Source organism: Phyllopteryx taeniolatus, chromosome 21 (genome assembly GCF_024500385.1).
Source record: "Phyllopteryx taeniolatus isolate TA_2022b chromosome 21, UOR_Ptae_1.2, whole genome shotgun sequence".
NCBI lineage: Eukaryota > Metazoa > Chordata > Actinopteri > Syngnathiformes > Syngnathidae > Phyllopteryx > Phyllopteryx taeniolatus.
Genome location: NC_084522.1, coordinates 7,162,542 through 7,180,860, shown reverse-complemented (window position 1 = coordinate 7,180,860; position 18,319 = coordinate 7,162,542). Strand labels below are relative to the sequence as shown.

At 40.1% G+C, this 18,319-nt stretch overlaps 1 protein-coding gene across 1 annotated transcript; it reads left to right on the top strand.

Moving 5' to 3' along the window:
- Positions 1-1,593: 1,593 nt before the first annotated feature.
- On the top strand, positions 1,594-16,697 carry LOC133471402 (hippocalcin-like protein 4). The gene is made up of 4 exons (XM_061760892.1): positions 1,594-1,763; positions 12,416-12,591; positions 13,047-13,262; positions 14,421-16,697. The coding sequence occupies exons 2-4, from the start codon at positions 12,430-12,432 to the stop codon at positions 14,616-14,618; spliced, it is 576 nt and encodes a 191-aa protein (XP_061616876.1). The 5' UTR covers positions 1,594-1,763; positions 12,416-12,429; the 3' UTR covers positions 14,619-16,697.
- The last annotated feature ends 1,622 nt before the right edge of the window (positions 16,698-18,319 follow it).

Sequence of the window (18,319 nt, the reverse complement as noted above, 5' to 3'; positions counted from 1 at the left end):
ACACTTTAAAATAGGATGACTGTCTGCTTCTGACCAGGTCAGGGGTCACCAAACATGAGTCGCCCTTGGGCCTGTTCTAAAAATAGCCCAGTGATGGGACATTTTGATTTCATTGGAATGTAGAAGTGATCATTTGAAAATGTAAACACTTGTAGAGTTTTAAAGAAGTTTTGCATATTGACATCTTGCTGTTTCCTACCTTGTAAAATCATCGCTAATAATTATTGTGAGAAATCAGTAACATGATCAGTGTCTTCACAAAGATGAATATCTTTAATAACAATGTGTACTTAAAGGTTATTTAACCTTTGCATTAATCAGTACTCAAGAAGTAACTCTCAGTTTCAAAAGGTTGGTGAAACCTGGCTAAGTTTATTTATTTTTTGTTGTTATCTTAGGGGTGTGTAAACTTTTGTACACAAGGGCAACGTTATTTTTTTAAAGGGACAGATGGGAAGGTCATACATAGATGATGGTTCAATTAAAATCAACAACAATTTATTCTAATTTTTGATTATCATTTATAATGAATTTATTTATAATTCACGAATCAATGATTTTATGAAACAAATTCAAAACATGTTACATCGCTATACAAAATTGTTAGTTTTATCAATCAATTTTATTTGTATTTATCTTTGTCAACCACGGGCCTGTGAAGCCCTTTTAGACTCTTGTGATTAAAGGCTATACAAGTAAACTTGACTTGACTATTGTATTAGTCACAGTACTTACTGTAAAATATTCTTGGAAGTTTGGTCCCTTGTTTACATGGGGTCCTCTTGCTCCTCTGGTGGTCCAGTTCTTCACATAATCTTAGTTAAAAATTGCATTGTTGATTTTGTAATTATCTGATCATTCAACGGCCTCCCCACGCACACACACACACACACACACACTTTCCTCTCTTTTCAGTTTTGCACTCCAGTGCATTATGAGTGCAAACTGGAGCTGATCTGGTCATATGCGGCCGTCACACTGGCGATTCTGTCTGATTATCTGCTCACCTTGGCGCCAAGGACAAACAGCAAAGATTACACTCGGCGTGGGCGACAGTGTTCCTTAAAAGGTGATGGATGCCGTCACTCCTGCCGAAACGCCTCAGCTGACCCTGAGCGATCGATACAACCCTTTGAGGTTAGCTGATTAACTACATTTTTCCCCATTTAACAAAAAAAAAAAAGAAAAAAAAACTCACATTGGCTTTCTATTTATAATATAGGGGACACAAGAGCTATGGATGTTCACAACATCCTCCACAAAATTGTCCTCATATATATATATATATATATATATATATATATATATATATATATATATATATATATATGTGGGAGGGGACAATTTAACTATATTATTATTAATCGCGGCCTAATTTCCATTTAGTTACAGGTTCAATAAGTATTCATCATTATTTACAGCTTCTCTTTTTAAGCATGTAAGACCCCCCGCCCTCATCCCTGCTCTGGACCGCCTGTGATTGACAGGCTGCTTTAGCCATTCAGCCAACAGAGCACCGCCCCCTCGGAGCACCCCGGCCAATGGTGGCGTGAGGGACGGGGCCTCGATGCTTATGTGTTGGCAAGGGAGACAGCAGCGGTTCATTCATCTTCTTCTTCCTCACTCAGAGAGGTGAGTTAACAGTCGACAGCTCAGTTTTACACCAGGACAAAAGTGTTTGGGACTCAAAGGTTACGCGGAGAGCAGGGGAACACACTTGTGTCACACTTACGAGGAGCATATTCATTTCCCCCGAACAGCAGGTGAGTAGAAGGCATTTTGCTTGCTTAATTATCTGTATTACTACTAACAAGAAGTGGAGGTTCACATCAATGGATGTTGCTTGTTATTCAAGGTGATGCTCTGTGGGGGAAGTGATCCATTCGCTCTGTCTGCTAGGCTGTTTCACACATCCAGCACTGCAAAATAATTCCCATTAAGGCTCTGGCTACATTGAACAGATGGAAGGAAGGAGATAGCTCAAGGACACTTCGGTGGTGCAAGATAGATGCAGTGCTGAATATTGGGTGCAATAGTAGCTATGCTGCGCACTATTTCTGCCTCTGCATTGATCAGAACACGCAGCCATAGATGACAGGGTGCCCTTCATGCCCTCCGTACAAAACAAGGATACCTGTTTGTCACATATAAACAGAGCAGGAAAACAACATTGGTTTGGCATGGAAATGAGCGTAAATATTCCATATTTTAGAGCAGATTGCATTTCAGCGTATACGTGTATGGATGTGTGCACATTACTGGTGGCCTTCACGCAGCTGTGCGTCATCGACATGTGTCTTAACTAGGTCTGCATGTATGCTACTAATTGATTATGTGATTAGTACACGTTAACTGCTTCATCAGCCACAGAGTGCGCATCATTGTCCGCATCGCCAATAAAGTCGATATACTTTCAGAGGATGTCTTTTTATTTGTTTGGGAGCTTCACAAACTCAGGATGCAGTGTTAGATTTCTGCAGTCTACAGCAAAAAAATAAAGTGTTTACAATTGTAGTATACAGCAAAGCCCAAGCTTTATCGCAGTTTATATTTTTAAGGGATCGTTTTTTTTTTTTTTTTTTTAATGGGCTTTTACAGTACAGTATACAGAAAAGAAACAAGAAACAAGAAAAGGCACAGAAGGCTCCCAACTAAATGCCAGTATTAGTTATTGTTCCCACCAAGCAAAGCGAATACAGTATATGCATGTGAGTAATGTTGTATACTCTGTTTGTATGAGTTGCTACTCCATGAATGATAAAGAAGCAATTGTTTGAAGTTTGGTAATTACTGTTTAAATAGACAGTGTTTAATTGTCTTTTGTTTTATGTGTCAGTTTTACAGTAAACTTCAACTGGGAATGACAAATAAACAGCTTGAAGCAATCACATTTTTCTTATTATTTGGAGAACTGAGCTGAGCGAAACCATGAGAACAGGTGCAAGAAATACTGTACTTTTCAAAGTGGGTTTTAATAACTTGAAATGTGTTCTTAAAAGGTATTTCTCCATGGTCTCTCAATAGTGCAGATTTTGCCCTTTCGCAGGTGGGGTACTGTATTGTGTATTATAATACATCGGACTCCCGCTATTTGCGGGAGATAAGGACCGAGCCTGACTGCGAATAGCAAAAATCTGCAACTAATTGACGCTCCCTTATGATTGCCATGGAAAAAAAAAAATAATCTGAAAAAAAACAAACGCAAATACACAGGTATCTTCACAAATAATGGGGGCTAAAATTATTTTTTTTTAAACTGCGAATTGGTAGATATACGAATGTTAAACTGTATGTTATTATGTTGGGGTTTTCATCACAGAAGGCTTGTTTGCTTTTTACAATTTTGCAGCATCACAAGTCACAGCAGAAGTAACAGAAGATTTTGTCTTTTACACAAAATCTAGCAAAAAAGGTGAGTTATTGCCGTACCTGTGTGTACGTTCACACAGCAGCACTGCATCAGATAATTAGATGATGGCAGTTCCACCGTATAGTGTGACTAATAAAATATTTGTCAGGCAGAATATTCCCGGGACGCCGCCGACGCTGTTCCGTGTCAGCATCGTATTTCTGGATATTGTGTGGAACAAATACATTTTCTCTATAAACTCTACTGTAAACGTCATTTGCCAAACAGTGTGTGCTGCGGTAAAGACATCTACAATGAAAATTGGGCTATCAAAGAGTCATAGTAAAGGTAACTTCAAGCATTATTATTATTATTATTTTATTTCTGAGAGGAACAAATAAGGCGCACTCAAGTTAAAATTACAAAAAAATTACAAACCATCATTGTTTGGTTTCAAGTGCTCGTAACCTTTGTCATTCAGCTCATTCATGTCATTGACTCACTGCTGCCACCTATCTGCATCTTAATGCATACCACTTACACAGGTATTGGGCACACACGGAACATCTACTTTCCCCTTTAAACTACACAATGAACATTAGAATTAACATTAACATTTCATTACAATTTTGATTCCTGAAGGGGACAAATGAGGTGTTGATATAAGGTGCGGTGTTTATTTATTCAAGTTGCAATACATTGGAAAATGGTAATTTTCTGGCTTCTACTGCTCTAATCGACATTCTAATAGGCATAGTGCTTTTTCTATTTATACACCACTGTTAACGTCAGCTGTACAGATTCCACAAAAGCTGTGCGTGTGGTGCGTGCTGTGGTAAAGACATCTAGTGTGACGATTGGGGATATCAGACCATCAGTGTGACTTCGGCCAGTATTTTTATTCCTGATAAGATGTCTAGTTGAGGTACGGTATTTATTTATTCAGTTGGGCTACTGTTAGCAGCTATTTGAAGAAATCGGCTATTTTGCTTTTTGTGTTGACACTATGAACTGAAATATAGTACAAATGTAATAACGTTCAAATCCGTAAAATAATACTGTATGATAAATCTACTGTTTTGTCTCTACTGGTTGTCATTTTTGACATTTTCAGTTCATTCCCTTGACTTGCCGTCACTATCCCCAATGCGCATCCTGATGCGTCATGCATACATTTGGATGGAGCTAACTGCAGGTAATTTCCTAAAGCGTTGACACCAGTAATTCCCTGTTATTGACAACAGGAAAGCCGGTGTGGCGACCACACGACGACAGCTATTTCCTCCGCTCTGGAAAGACCTGTTGATCCATATTCTATAGTGCGCTATATTGTATTTGCTTGGAGCAGCATATTGCCAACAATTTCATTTGAATGTGGAGGGTTTTTTTTGTTTTTGTTTTTTCCAAGCAGGCAAATGATGCCACAACATATCAGCTGTCTTGCATTTTCTTTCTGTCGTATGTGTGATACCTAATGTACAACACCTCTGTTTCATGTATCCTGGCTCTGTGTGTTTGTGTTTGTTTGTGTGTGTGTGTGTGCTTGTCTCGTCTCACATGCTTTATTACTCAGGAAGACAGATGCTGGAATAAGATGCGCGTTTTTGCGTGTACTATACCTGCTCCCGAGGCTGCCTATAAGTGATCGAACCGCGCTAAAGGAATGCGGAGCCTCTCTAGAATTTCGATGGAAATCGGACAAAAAAACGAGAAGTAAATGCACTGTTTAGTAGAAAACACACTTCTATTACATATTATAAGACCTGCCTAGATGGGCATGATGATTTTTTTTGCATGTAAATATTGATTCTGAACTGCTTCAGATGATAGTTGCGTGCTGTTATGCTGTGCTATTGTATAGTATTGATGGTTTCCATAATTGCGATGTGATTATTATTACTATTAGTGTTAAGATGTTTGTGAGCTACATGTCCATATACATGCTGCATGACAACGTATGCAGCACAGGGTGCACATTCTTTCAGGCTGCCTCAATGGGCCGCCATTGAAATGGAAACAGAACGTAAACATTTGGTGCAGGACGATATTAAACCTAAGATAGATGGGGGGTGGTGCTTGGCTTAAGATATGACATGTCAAGTTTATACAGCAGTGTCATGTGGCGGTGGAAGGCACCCTCTGTTACCTTCATACTTACAGCTGAGGATTTGTATTTAATTTTTTTTATAACGGCTTTGGCGTGTTCTCATAATACAAATATGTACTCTATTTATGACTTCACTAGTACATTAGAATCGGTTAGTGATAGACTACGACACTTTCCATCTTATGTACAAGCTCTGGTTAGGTAAGAGTGGAACAATATAGCTATAAATGCTGTTTATTATATTTGTTGCATTAAGATCGAGTGAAAGATTAAATATCAATTTTAAAGATAATTTTATTAAGGCTAATAAATGTTTCAGCTATGATGTCACAATTGACAGCTAAAATTGACCTCGTCCACTTCACAATCAACACGGGCGACCAACATTACAAATTCCCAAGCCTTGTTTTCATGTACGTGCCATAGCATTGATTGGACTCAAGCGTATTCCCTGTTGTTGTTTTCCCATCAAGTACTGAGGCGCGCAGTGACACCAGCATGATCGTAGCCGCTGCAGAGATTGTTGGGCTACATCAATAAACATGCCGCTAATCAGTGCAGAAACAATACAGACGGCTGTACTGTATGTGGCATCGTTTTTCATTAGGTACACGAGTTCGGAGTCAAAGCGACGTCGAGAATCTCTAGGTTCGATTAGAAAAAAGCAGACAGACACTTGAGTGGTCTTGTGTTGGCATTGTTTCGCAAATACCCATCAAACCAGGGCATTGTGTGTGAGATGAAGCATCCGTGATTGAGACTGTTGATAAAAAAAGCCAGACAGACAAAAAGTCAACCGGAGCAGGTCCAGTTAGGAGAGGGCCTGTCTCGATTGGCTAATCCATCATTTCTTGCTCTATTGCTTTTTGGCGGCAACAATGCGTTGTCAAGGCAACGCACCACTGAGCTGCCCCCAAGACCATCCATTCACTTAGGAAGGGGATTTATCACACACAACCACACGCACACACACGCAGGCACACACACATGCACGCAGGCACGCACGCACACACACATAATTGTAGCTGATCATGGCTTGGTCTGGTATTTGACTGGTAACCTATTGATTGTTCCTCTGTCAGTCCATTGTACTTTTTCCACTTGTACAAAGGTTATTGCCAACACACATACTATAATATATATATATATATATATATATATATATATATATATAGGGGAAACACTGTAAGTTTCACCAGCTTTACAACTCAATTACAGCATTACCCAGCTAATTTTCAGTCACAGCGACACTCATTCTTTTTTGCCCGCTCTCTGCAGCTTTCAGTTAGAGCCTGATTGTCATAATAATGAGAGCGTAGGCGCACCGCCTTCTGACCTAGTCTTCTTGCATGGAAAAATGTATCCTAATAAGTAGTGATGCACCGCAATGGAAATTCTTGGCCAAAACGGAAACGCTGAAAGAAAATTACTGTGCCAATTACTAGACAAATTGCATTTTTAAAAATTATTTAATTAAAATTATATATGTAATTACAGGTATATACAGAATGCAAGGTATGAAATAATACACAATCTGTCTAAATGAATATCTGTTGCTAAAGGGTATGTGCAGGTATGTGTCGGCTGTTTAACAGCTGTGAACTGGCTCAGACTAAGACTAATACAACACAGAGTACATGCAAACAGACCTAAAAGGGAGGGAAAAAAACAAGTTTTATTCATTTATTTGTACAGAAATTAAGTAACGACTAGAACGTATGTCTACAAACAGACGTTCATAAAGTGAGGTCGATGGGTCAAGAAGAAAATGAGCACTAAGCAACAACCTCTGGTGCTCATTTGAGAACCAGAGCAAAATTGTTCTGTGCACCCCTAATTACAGCGTTTAGTATTAATGTAAAACACAACATATACACACTGTATATACTGTACTGATACAGCTGGGTCTTACAGATTTTTTTTGTGTGAACACTTGACACTTGATTGACTGTTACATCTGCAAGATTGCGGCACCATTCACCGGTGATTCAAATTTTGACTGACAGCAACACTGCGATTCAAAATAAAAATGCAAAACTTAAAACTCATTGCCGAATCCGGCACACTGCGCAAAAAAGTTCACTCAGCTTCGGCTGCGTCGCTCGTTGAGTGGCGGGCCCTACACAAGAACTGTGCAAGTTAGGGATATTATGCTTTCAATTTACAGAGTAATTGACGCCCCATAAAATGGTTAATACTGTATTTGCCACACGTAGCGGCATAGCACTGCTTTTCTATTAGATAGGACCATGGTCTGGCTAAATGAAGCCCCCCTCCCCTCATTTCAACATAGTTCCTTAGCACCCAGATGCTACAGGATGGCGTCAAAGCATTACTTTTTTATTAGACAGGGCTTTGGACTGAGCACAAAAACAATGAATAGGTGTTTTTTTTTTAAATAAAAAAATAACAGTGGATAGGATTAAAAAAAAACATCTACAAATAGGTAGTGAATCGCGACTAAGCATGCCAACACTGTACTCCCTGGAACTTGGCTTTCCGCGTCACATATTAAACAGGAGGCCTGAAACAATTTACGGTGCCTGGAACAATTGACATTAATAATCAGCGATGCACCAATTGTGTCATCAGTCTAACGAGAGTTTGACATAACATCCATTAGAAGTTAACTCCGGCTTGAGGTGACACACGGTCGGCCTCGCACTCGGCTGCAGCTCTGATTTGTGTTCACTATCAGTCTGACAGCTGCAACGAAAGAGTGAACATGCCTTAGTTAGCCAATAAGACGCACGTCTGTCTTGTCCAATGCCTGCTGCTCTAAATTAGCCCCGGATGCCTCCTGCCTGCCTGCATGTCGTCTATCCATCCCTCCATTTTCTGAGCCGCTTATCCTCACAAGGGTCACGGGAGTGCTGGAGCCTATCTCAGCTAACATCGGGCAGGAGGCGGGGTACACCCTGAACTGGTTGCCAGCCAATCACAGGGCACATTTTAACAAACAACCATTTGGACTCACATGCACACCTACGGGCAATTTAGAGTCTTCAATCAACCTATCATGCATGTTTTTGGGATGTGTGAGGAAACCAGAGTGCCCGGAAAAAACCCACGCAGGCACGGGGAGAACATGCAAACTCCACACAGGCGGGGCCGGGATTTGAACCCTGGTACTCAGAACTGTGAGGCAGACGGTCTAACCAGTCATCTATCTTTGTCATCTATTCACAAGCCGTCTCTCCCCCGCACTCATCTTCTCCCTCAGAGTTGGGAAACCACATTGAGTCATCTTTGTCCATTCATCTCTTCTTCCTGTGTCATTCTGCTCAACGTAAGGCTGGGTGATATGACCTTAAAATTAAATTTGAATCTGTCTCAAGTCTCAATCGCTCTTTTTTTTGGGGTGTCTTAATCCTTAGAGGTTGAAAAAGTAACAAGCCTATTTTCACAAAGTAATGAGTACAAAGTATACATATCTGTTTTGAAAACTAGGGTGTGAGAGTGAAATGTTGTCAGAAAAGTACCTGAAAAAATGACATTCAAAAAGCACAAATCAGGGGTACCTAATGAAATGGCGGTTGAGAGTAAGACCTGATTGCACCTTGATGAGATGTGTGCGTGTGTCCTATTGTCCTCCATCGTGTATAAAAGAAAATAATACATTCATTAAAAAAAGGAGAAAAAAATGCCAGGATGTTTGCGTGTTTCTGACGTGATTGTGCGGCAGCTTGTTGCCACACCAACTGAACACCCTTTGATGGCATGCAGACATGTAGGCAGCCCGAGCCGTGCGTCTTGGTGATTTTGATATTTATATATCCTGGACGTCAGAGCACATTATACAAGTGTTTCTTGAGATTTGATTCGCAGTAAAGCTATTCATGTCTGGATTTTCAATGAAGTAGTAATCATTACAGTGAATGAATGAATGGCTTGGTGACGAAGTGTAGACAGAAGAAAATATATACTGTACATAGAAAGTGGGACTGATTGTGGTGCTAGTTTGCTTCCTAAGCAAGGCATCAAACCCACCAACTGCTGAGGCCAGTGGTGGGCCAAGTGTGGTATGCGTGCCACATAGCGGTCTGCTCCAATCTTTAATCCGGCCCACCGAGCATATCCATCATCAAGAAAGAGTCCTGTAATATTTGTAGCATTCATTTTAAAAAAAATGTAATTTCATTTGGTATTTCCCTAAAATTGGTTGGTTGAAATGTAGTTTTTAATTGTTTGTTTTATTAATTTCTTTCATTAAATAATTATTTAATTCAAAGAGTACCATAAAAATATAAGTAGTAGTAGTAGCTATATAGACATTTAAAAAATATTTGATTAAATAATCGGTTAATTCAATTATTTTAAATACTAGATAAAATATATTTGTATTTATTGAATAAATAATTGTTTGAGTAAATGATTAGAATCAATACAATCATGAATTATTTATTAATTAAAACATCTTTTTACTAGTGACAACTGTGTGCTACTAGTGACATTAGAAAATTCTACTAGTTAACAACAAGCACACGCACCAGTAGTGTGTAGATCTCAACTAGTGCACAGTTTACATGGATTATTGAGCATTTATTCAATATATTTGATATCCATCTTAAGATCCATGTACTCATATGTTCGTTGTCCTACTAGTAGGATAACTACATGGTACTAGTCGGGCAAAAACTTTGCACTAAGTGACAACTGCAAATTCTATTAACACCTAGTGCTTCACTAGTAGTACTAATGGCATGCAGATGTCAACTAGTGCACAGTTCTGGCTCACTTGTTAACATTTATGTTTCTAGAATGCCAGAGTTGTCCTACTAATGTGCAGAACTATCATATAGTGGTGGGAGGCAGTAGTGGAAAAAACACCTAAAAGAAAAAAAGACTAGTAAGACCCAGTCATTTTACTAGTGTTCCCTAATTGTTGTACTAGTGCGCTTACTAGTGAGGGTAAAAGGTGTACTAGTAAATGGAATTTAAGCTGGTTATGAAGTATAAGAAAAGCTCAAATGCTTTCCATAAAGTCTTTGGGGTATTTTTTTTCACTACCCTACTTGTGTGGTGAATCGTCTTACTAGTATCAAGGACTACTACATGGTTCATTAGCTGAATATCAAGGATATTAAAAATGGTGAAACGGCTTGCCATAAATAGTGTCGTCTCCAAAGCCCAAACACAAACCATTTCGACCTCTTTACGATTTTGGCAGAGACGCCAAACCTTCCAGGGAATCATTTGCATGAATTTGCCGCTCCGTCATAAACGGTGTTTATTTTGATTCCCTCAAACGGGATTGCTTTTTTTTTTTTTGACGGGGTTTCGCCTGACGCGACTCATGGAGCATGATGCGTAGGAAACTCTATTATGAGCTGCGTTTGCTCCCTAACCGAGGGAAGAATCTCATCTGTCTCAGTGGGTAGCCCAGAAGCATTAGAATTCGACGAACGAACACAAAGCGATGAACCTTATTTGTTAGCTCGTGCGGAAGGTTTTCTTTCCTTTTCATCTCGGCGTGACTAGATGAGCGCTGACATTAAAGGCCGAGTGGACTGTCCTCCATTAACAGCCACCTCATAACCCTCGTGGCTCTCCTACTGCGCCTCCTACGGCAATATTAAGAAAATCATGCTGCAGTTTGCTGTTGGCTGCGTCTGTCTCTCTCGCCGCGTGACTCATTGGTCATATTTTCACCACAAAGCCCCTGGATGAGCAGTTTTAGAGGGAAATGATTTGTAACCGCTCGCTGTGTCTTGGTGGGGAAGTGCGGAAAAGCTGTCAGACGCGGACTCTGACTCATGGTTGGCATCATGAAGAGACTGCAGTGGTCCACGGGAGGTTAATGGGCCGTTTTATTACCACGTGAACTATCAGTCGTGTAGATTGGAGGTAATTTTTAAGGCAGACTTTTTGGTCTAAAGGATGTGCATTGATGAAACTATATAGTTCACACAAGTCAACATTTCATATTTGGGAAAAAAAAAAAAAATAAATCTCTTTTTTTTTTTTTACATCCATGTGGCGACAACATGCTTTTATGGCATTACGTGACATTAGCTATAACAATGACTCAAAAACTAGTGTATCCTACCGGGTATCCTTTAATTGTATTGTCATATACGTATACAGTGGATATAATAAGTCTACACACCCATTACAAATGCCAGCTTTTTGTGCTATATATATATTTTAAAAAATAGACTTTTTCCACTAGTAATGTGGTCTATAACCTGTACAACTCAATTGGGGGGAAAAAAATATATTTTCGACAGGGGAAGCAAAAATAAGCGACTAACACGATATGGTTGCACACACTCATAACGTAAATGAGGGTGTGTTCAGAATTAGTCAGCACACACCTGCCACTATTTACAGTATAGTGCCTCTGGTTAATCCCATATTTTCTTCAGATGTTCTAGTAGGCTTTTCCTGTCATTTGTTGTGCTCTCTAGAAGAAGCTTGAAGATTTTGTGCTGACATTGATCTTGGTTTCATCGGACCACAACACAATCTTCCAAACATGGTGCAGATGTGTTCTGGTCCAATGAAATTATAATTTCATGAGGTATGTTTGGCACAAAAACAACACCAATTAGAAAACAAGAAAATGCTCAACATCCATTACCATTGGCCTTTATCGAGTGCCACTTGAGTTCATTTCAGCCTGTCCTTGCTTACTTTAGTAAAGGAGTTGAATCAGTACTTCTAATATTACCAGATTTATATTTTACACAAGTATCTGTACTTAAGTACAGAGTGCAAATACATTTGCCACCTCTGGTATACAGCAAGAACATAATGCTAGTACACAGTCAGTGCAGCTCACTCTTACACGTGTGCACTTCTGGATATAGTTTCTTGTTTGTCGCTGTCCTTAGAGAGCCGTGCTAGTTCAAGCACACGGGGACAATGCATTAACCGCTCTTGTTTATCATCAAGTACCGTCTCACCTGTGCTGACCCCCATTTTGCTCTCTCCCCGTCTTTACCTCTTTGTCCTAGAGAGACGAGGCATCATGGGGAAACATAACAGCAAGCTGGCCCCGGAGGTCCTGGACGACCTGACCAAGAACACGGAATTCAACGAGGCCGAGCTCAAACAGTGGTACAAAGGCTTCCTCAAGGACTGTCCCTCCGGCATCCTCAACTTGGAGGAGTTTCAGCAGCTCTACGTCAAGGTCAGCATGGCCGACAACTCAGATTTATGTGGTTACAGAAAGATACCATGCTAATTAGTAAAGTGTTGCCGAAAGGTGAAAATGTACTTTGTTACTATAAATATGAAGGACTCAGCTGAAACATTATTAGCTTGTTAGGTTACTATGACTAATCACTTGTTTGGGACAATGGGAGCAAAATACAATAAATTGTATACTGTGTTCTCCGCTACAGTATATTGCGGTTCACCTACCGCAGCCCCGCTACAGATTTCTTCCGTGGAACGTTTCTACTACAAGTAAAACTATATATAAAATTATATTGTCTCTCTGTATTGGATATTTCCTCTATAATGGTTGGGTGTCGAATGTATCCGCCGCGATGAACGGAGGTTTACTGTACTGTATTGTTTTTGCTTACAATACAGATACATATTTCCGTTCCATTGATGACTTGTGATGTTTATTTTTTTTAGTTTTTTCCATACGGCGACGCCTCCAAGTTTGCCCAGCACGCTTTCCGGACATTCGACAAGAATGGCGACGGGACCATCGACTTCAGGGAGTTCATCTGCGCGCTGTCCATCACATCCAGGGGCAGCTTTGAGCAGAAGCTCAACTGGGCCTTCAACATGTACGACCTGGACGGCGATGGCAAGATCACCCGCGTGGAGATGCTGGAGATCATCGAGGTGGGTCTATGAGGAGGACGACTACGTCATACTGTAAGAATTTGCAACCAAAAGGTTGCCTGGCATGTGGAATTGTTATTATTTTGCTTCTTGTGTCAATGAGGTAAAATTGTGTCAACTAAATGTCTTGAAGCATGGGGAAAATTATTCATTCGACTTTTGACTCTTGACTTGGGTGCAACCGCTGCATTAAAGTGAAAAATTAACAAATTGAAACAGAAATTGAACACCTGGTTACTAATTTACCAAAGATTTGCGCACACAAAAACAAATATAAAACTTGATTACATATGGAAACACACGTGGAAGCTGTATTCATCAGGTACACCCAGGATTGCGTCTGCCAGTTGGGTAAAATAGTTTCGCTATTCATTTTGCATGTTTCTAGCTAAATGTACAAAATTCTGGGAGGGATGGAGGTAAATCTATTAATTGAGCACACGTAATGTGATTATTTATTTGTTTTTTTTAAACCTGAGAAGAATCACGGTGGCGCAATTTTTCATCGTTATATACGGTGTCTAAAAGGCAGGTGTAAACCGGCACCACTGCGTAGCGATGACTGCGATTTTTGTGGCAAGGGGAAGGCAAAGGCAACTGGGACAACAGATCTTTTCTGCTTGTGTAAAGATTTTTGAAATGTCAGAAACAAGAATTAGTGAGTGTGACTTAATATATTCAGCAATGCAATTATTTTGGAATGTACAAGAATCTAAAAGTGTCACAACAACCGTTGTGGTGAAATATCCACGGTTAGTTTACCTCTTCCACTAACACTTCCAATTCCATCTCTTCAAACTTTATTTTCCGCTTGTGGTGCTCTCTTAAATTTCCCATGGTGAAAACCATCAAATCTACCTAAAGCGCAGAAAATAGGGCAGGCTCTACCACTTTAACACCTGACACAATCTTAGTAGATCACATGCAACATGTCCACCAACAGCGCCGCAATCTGTTAGAGTGAACATGCAATTTGCCATGGTTCTTGGGATCTTAGAAAATCACATCCCTAGATTTATTTTGAATGAGATATTTAAGATGTTTATTTTGCCCTTAAGGTCTACTCTCAATTTGTTACCAGCATTAATATACCAGCATTAATATATATATATATATATATTTTTTTTATTTATTTATTTTTTTTGTTTGCTTCGGCAGGCCATTTACAAGATGGTAGGCACAGTGATCATGATGCGCATGAACGAGGACGGCCTGACCCCGCAGCAACGCGTCGACAAGATCTTCTCCAAGATGGACAAAGACCACAACGACGAGATCTCCCTGGAGGAGTTCAAGGAGGCCGCCAAGTCGGACCCCTCCATCGTTTTACTGTTGCAGTGCGACATGCAGAAGTAGACGATGTTTGTGTGGCGGAGTCAGGGTAAAGAGAGGAAAGTGGAGGAGATGGAGTGGGGCAATCTAAGATTGAGAGGGGGAGGAAGAGAAGATTTTTTTTTTTCCCTCAGTGTTTGGAGGAATCGCATTGGTCGTGTTAGTTTTCATCACTGCGAATCATGGAATATTTCGAAAACAATCAAAAAGGATGTATTAGTATATATACGTTTAGAGATTCTAATTTGGAAATATTACACTGATAGAGGATTTAAAATTTGACAGTGCAACAACACGTGTATGTGTGTGTCCATTTAATGTGTCACTGGTGTGTCTGGGTGTAATCCTGTAAATCCCCTCCCACTTGGAAGTGCATTTTTAATTGGATTACAGTACAAGATGACATCTGGTCTTACTTCATTAAAAGTTCATTACAATGACGATATGATTACAAACAGCAGCAAGTATGATTGCAATCGCTGGTTGTTCTAAAGCGTCCCTAAATCTGAAGAGGAACGCGATCCCCAATCAAGAAAAGGTCGAAGCGCATTTTCACTCAAAGAGGCAGCACTTCATCACCTTGCCACCGAGTCAGTCATTTAGTGTAGTCCATCCGTGCATGCGGCACATGCAGTGGATACAGCCACACTGTGTATGACAGTGTTTCTGTTTTGTGTGTAAGAGGTAATCCTGAGCTATGGCTCGGGTACCTGAGACCCAACCTTTTGGAAACAAGTGATTGCAAAGTCAAATGTGAATTTCTTACCACGTTACCATAACAATCATAAGTTATGGACTGAAGTTTGCGATTGGAGCTTCACATGAAGTGACAAAAATTGCATGGCAGTGACTGATTATTACCTGTAAAGGCCAAACGCTTCTCTGCGGTTTAATGCGTCGGGCTCACCTCTCTTCCCGCCGCCATCCTGCCCCTGCTCGTTTTGTTTCCGTCTTTTCCCCCCGAAATGTCACAGAGGAAGCGCTTTGATTCGAGGCGCACGGATAGGAACTTTGTTGAACTCTGCTCTGATCTAGAAAGAAAGAAAGAAAAAAAGAGAAATCAATGTGGGAAAAATAGCAAAAGGTTGAAAAGGGAACCCTGTGACGAGGGTGCACCTGTTAGCCAATGTGAAAGCGTAGACTGGAACTGGCATGGAGAATGCTACATATACAGACCATTTAAAATCTAAACCCAGCACAAAGACTAATTTGGTGTAAACAAGATATATCAGCTTTGCTATGTTAATGAAAAGAGAAATGCAGTCTGGAGTTTATTTATTTATTTTTATCTGTGCTAAGATGCTAAGGTAACAGATGCTACATAAACACGTTGAAATGACTGTGTAGCTTAGCACGAAGACTCATTTTGTGTAAACAAGATGTATCATGCGGCACGGTGGGCGACTGGTTAGAGCGTCAGCCTCACAGTTCTGAGGACCCGGGTTCAATCCCTGGCCCCGCCTGTGTGGAGTTTGCATGTTCTCCCCGTGCTTGCGTGGGTTTTCTCCGGGCACTCCGGTTTCCTCCCACATCCCAAAAACATGCATTAATTGGGGACTCTAAATTGCCCGTAGGCATGACTGTGAGTGCGAATGGTTGTTTGTTTCTATGTGCCCTGCGATTGGCTGGCAACCAGTTCAGGGTGTACCCCGCCTCCTGCCCGATGACAGCTGGGATAGGCTCCAGCACGCCCACGACCCAAGTGAGAAGAAGTGGCTCAGAAAATGGATGGATGGATGGAAGATGTATCATTTTGACTATGCTGATGAGTTATACAAGTACACGTTGGTGTTTTTGTGCTACAATGCTAAGCTAATTTTGAAACAATAGGATGAAATTGCTGTTATCTTGAATTAGCTTAGCGGAGCTCAAAGATGCATTTTGCATTTAAAAAAATAAATAATATGTATCAGCTCTATTATGTTGATGATGGAGTTTGATTTGGGATTTGGTCTTTCTTTGCTAAGATGCCAAGCTGACTGATGTTAGCACTTTATTGGCTTTGTTAGCCAATTACTGTAATAATAGTTGTATCCAGCTAATAGGTATTGACTGGGAGACAACTCTTAAGCAACTTTTTAGCAATGGGGGGGGGGGGGGGGGGGGGGGGGCACTCAATCCTCAATGGAAGTATAGCAAAAATCTTACTTTCTAAATATTCCTTGAATGCAATGGGAATTCATTTCTTCTCTTCCTCCTCCTCCCTATCTTCAAATCTACATAACAAGCCCTCCTGTGTTCGATACTGTAATTATTATAATATGTACATTATCACACAATGGTATTTATGATTGCAAACCTCTGTAATATGTAAATGTACTTGTAGCTTAGCTCTACTTTCATAAAGATGACACAGCTACAGTGTGTGAGTGTATGCACGCGCGTGTGTGTGTGTGTGGGACTTTTGCAGGCGTTCACACTCGTGTTTTTGTATTTGCAGCATTTGTGTTACAAAAAGACGTCTCGGTCTAGTTTTACAATTATGCGTGTACTGTATGTGTGTACAAACACTTGAGTATTATTCCTCCCTTTGTGCTGGTACTTGGAATGCGTGCGTGTGTGCGTGTGTGTGTGCGTGTGTGGTTTTAATCGCTGTGGAGGTAAATAGTCATATAGACAAATGATGGCCATTGTGGACAAGCCAGTGAGGGGACGCAGAGATGTGAGTTACGTGTCAGAGCGCCACCCAGTGGACGTAAGCAGCGTGTTAGGCCAAATGATTACAAGACAGTAACCATTAGTAAGTTTTTTGCTTGCACCAGATGATCAAAACTAATTCTCACACATTTTTCTAGATTCATTTAAGTCAATGAGGTTATAATACTGGAATTAAATCAATGATTATGTGCGAAGTAAACGAAATGAGTGGCCCATGTATGCATCACATAGTGTTTAATGTAAGTTCGGTTATTATGTTAGTGAGTGAACTATTGCAATTGAGCCGCATAGATGAAGTGCATTAATGCCTTTTTTTTTTTGCCCTTTTTGTTTCCGCTGATTTGTTAAATAATCTCACAAAGTGGCCGCTCAACAGGTGCTTTTCTGATTACCGGGACCACAGTCCTTATCCGAACCACTTTGGACTGGAGAAAAAAACCCATTAAATTTCCTCCTGAAAATAACGTGTCATTTCTTATAATTTGCGTGGGCCTCTAGTTAAAATTCAATAGTGAAGTGCCAAGGATGGACTTGTTTTGCTTTGAGCTGAAAATGACAGGAGGCATTACTCACATCGCCAGAAATGCTTAAGAAATATGCTTTGTATTGTATTTACATATGAATCATTTGTAAATGTCTATTTGTCTGTCAGATTTTTTCCTATTTGTTTTGGTTAGAAACAAAAGGGTAATGTAATTATTTTTGTTACATGGATTAAAACGTGAATGTCAAAAAGCTGTTTTCTCCAACTCCTGTTGTGTTATTGCACAAGCGCAGACCCACATTCTGTAATGAGTCACCATCTCGCAATGATGTCACCTTGCTGCAGTGACGTCACCCCTGCTGTTCCCACGGCAACCGTGCAGAGGCCAGCCAGATATCATACGCATGAGCTTTGCCACACACATGATCATCATAATGATCATCATCGCGAGTCATCATGATCATAACTAAAAACTATGCCTGTGATAGAATGTGTAGTATTAAACTGTATTAAATGTTTTAAACAAATACATTAAATATATAAAATATGTTCTGACAATATTAACATTGAGAAAATGCAACTA

Excerpts from the sequence above, each read along its gene's own strand:
- LOC133471402 (XM_061760892.1), top strand. The coding sequence starts at position 12,430 with ATGGGGAAACATAACAGCAAGCTGGCCCCGGAGGTCCTGGACGACCTG. Across the intron at positions 12,592-13,046 it reads TTCAGCAGCTCTACGTCAAG|TTTTTTCCATACGGCGACGC; the intron begins GTCAGCATGGCC and ends TATTTTTTTTAG. Across the intron at positions 13,263-14,420 it reads AGATGCTGGAGATCATCGAG|GCCATTTACAAGATGGTAGG; the intron begins GTGGGTCTATGA and ends TTGCTTCGGCAG.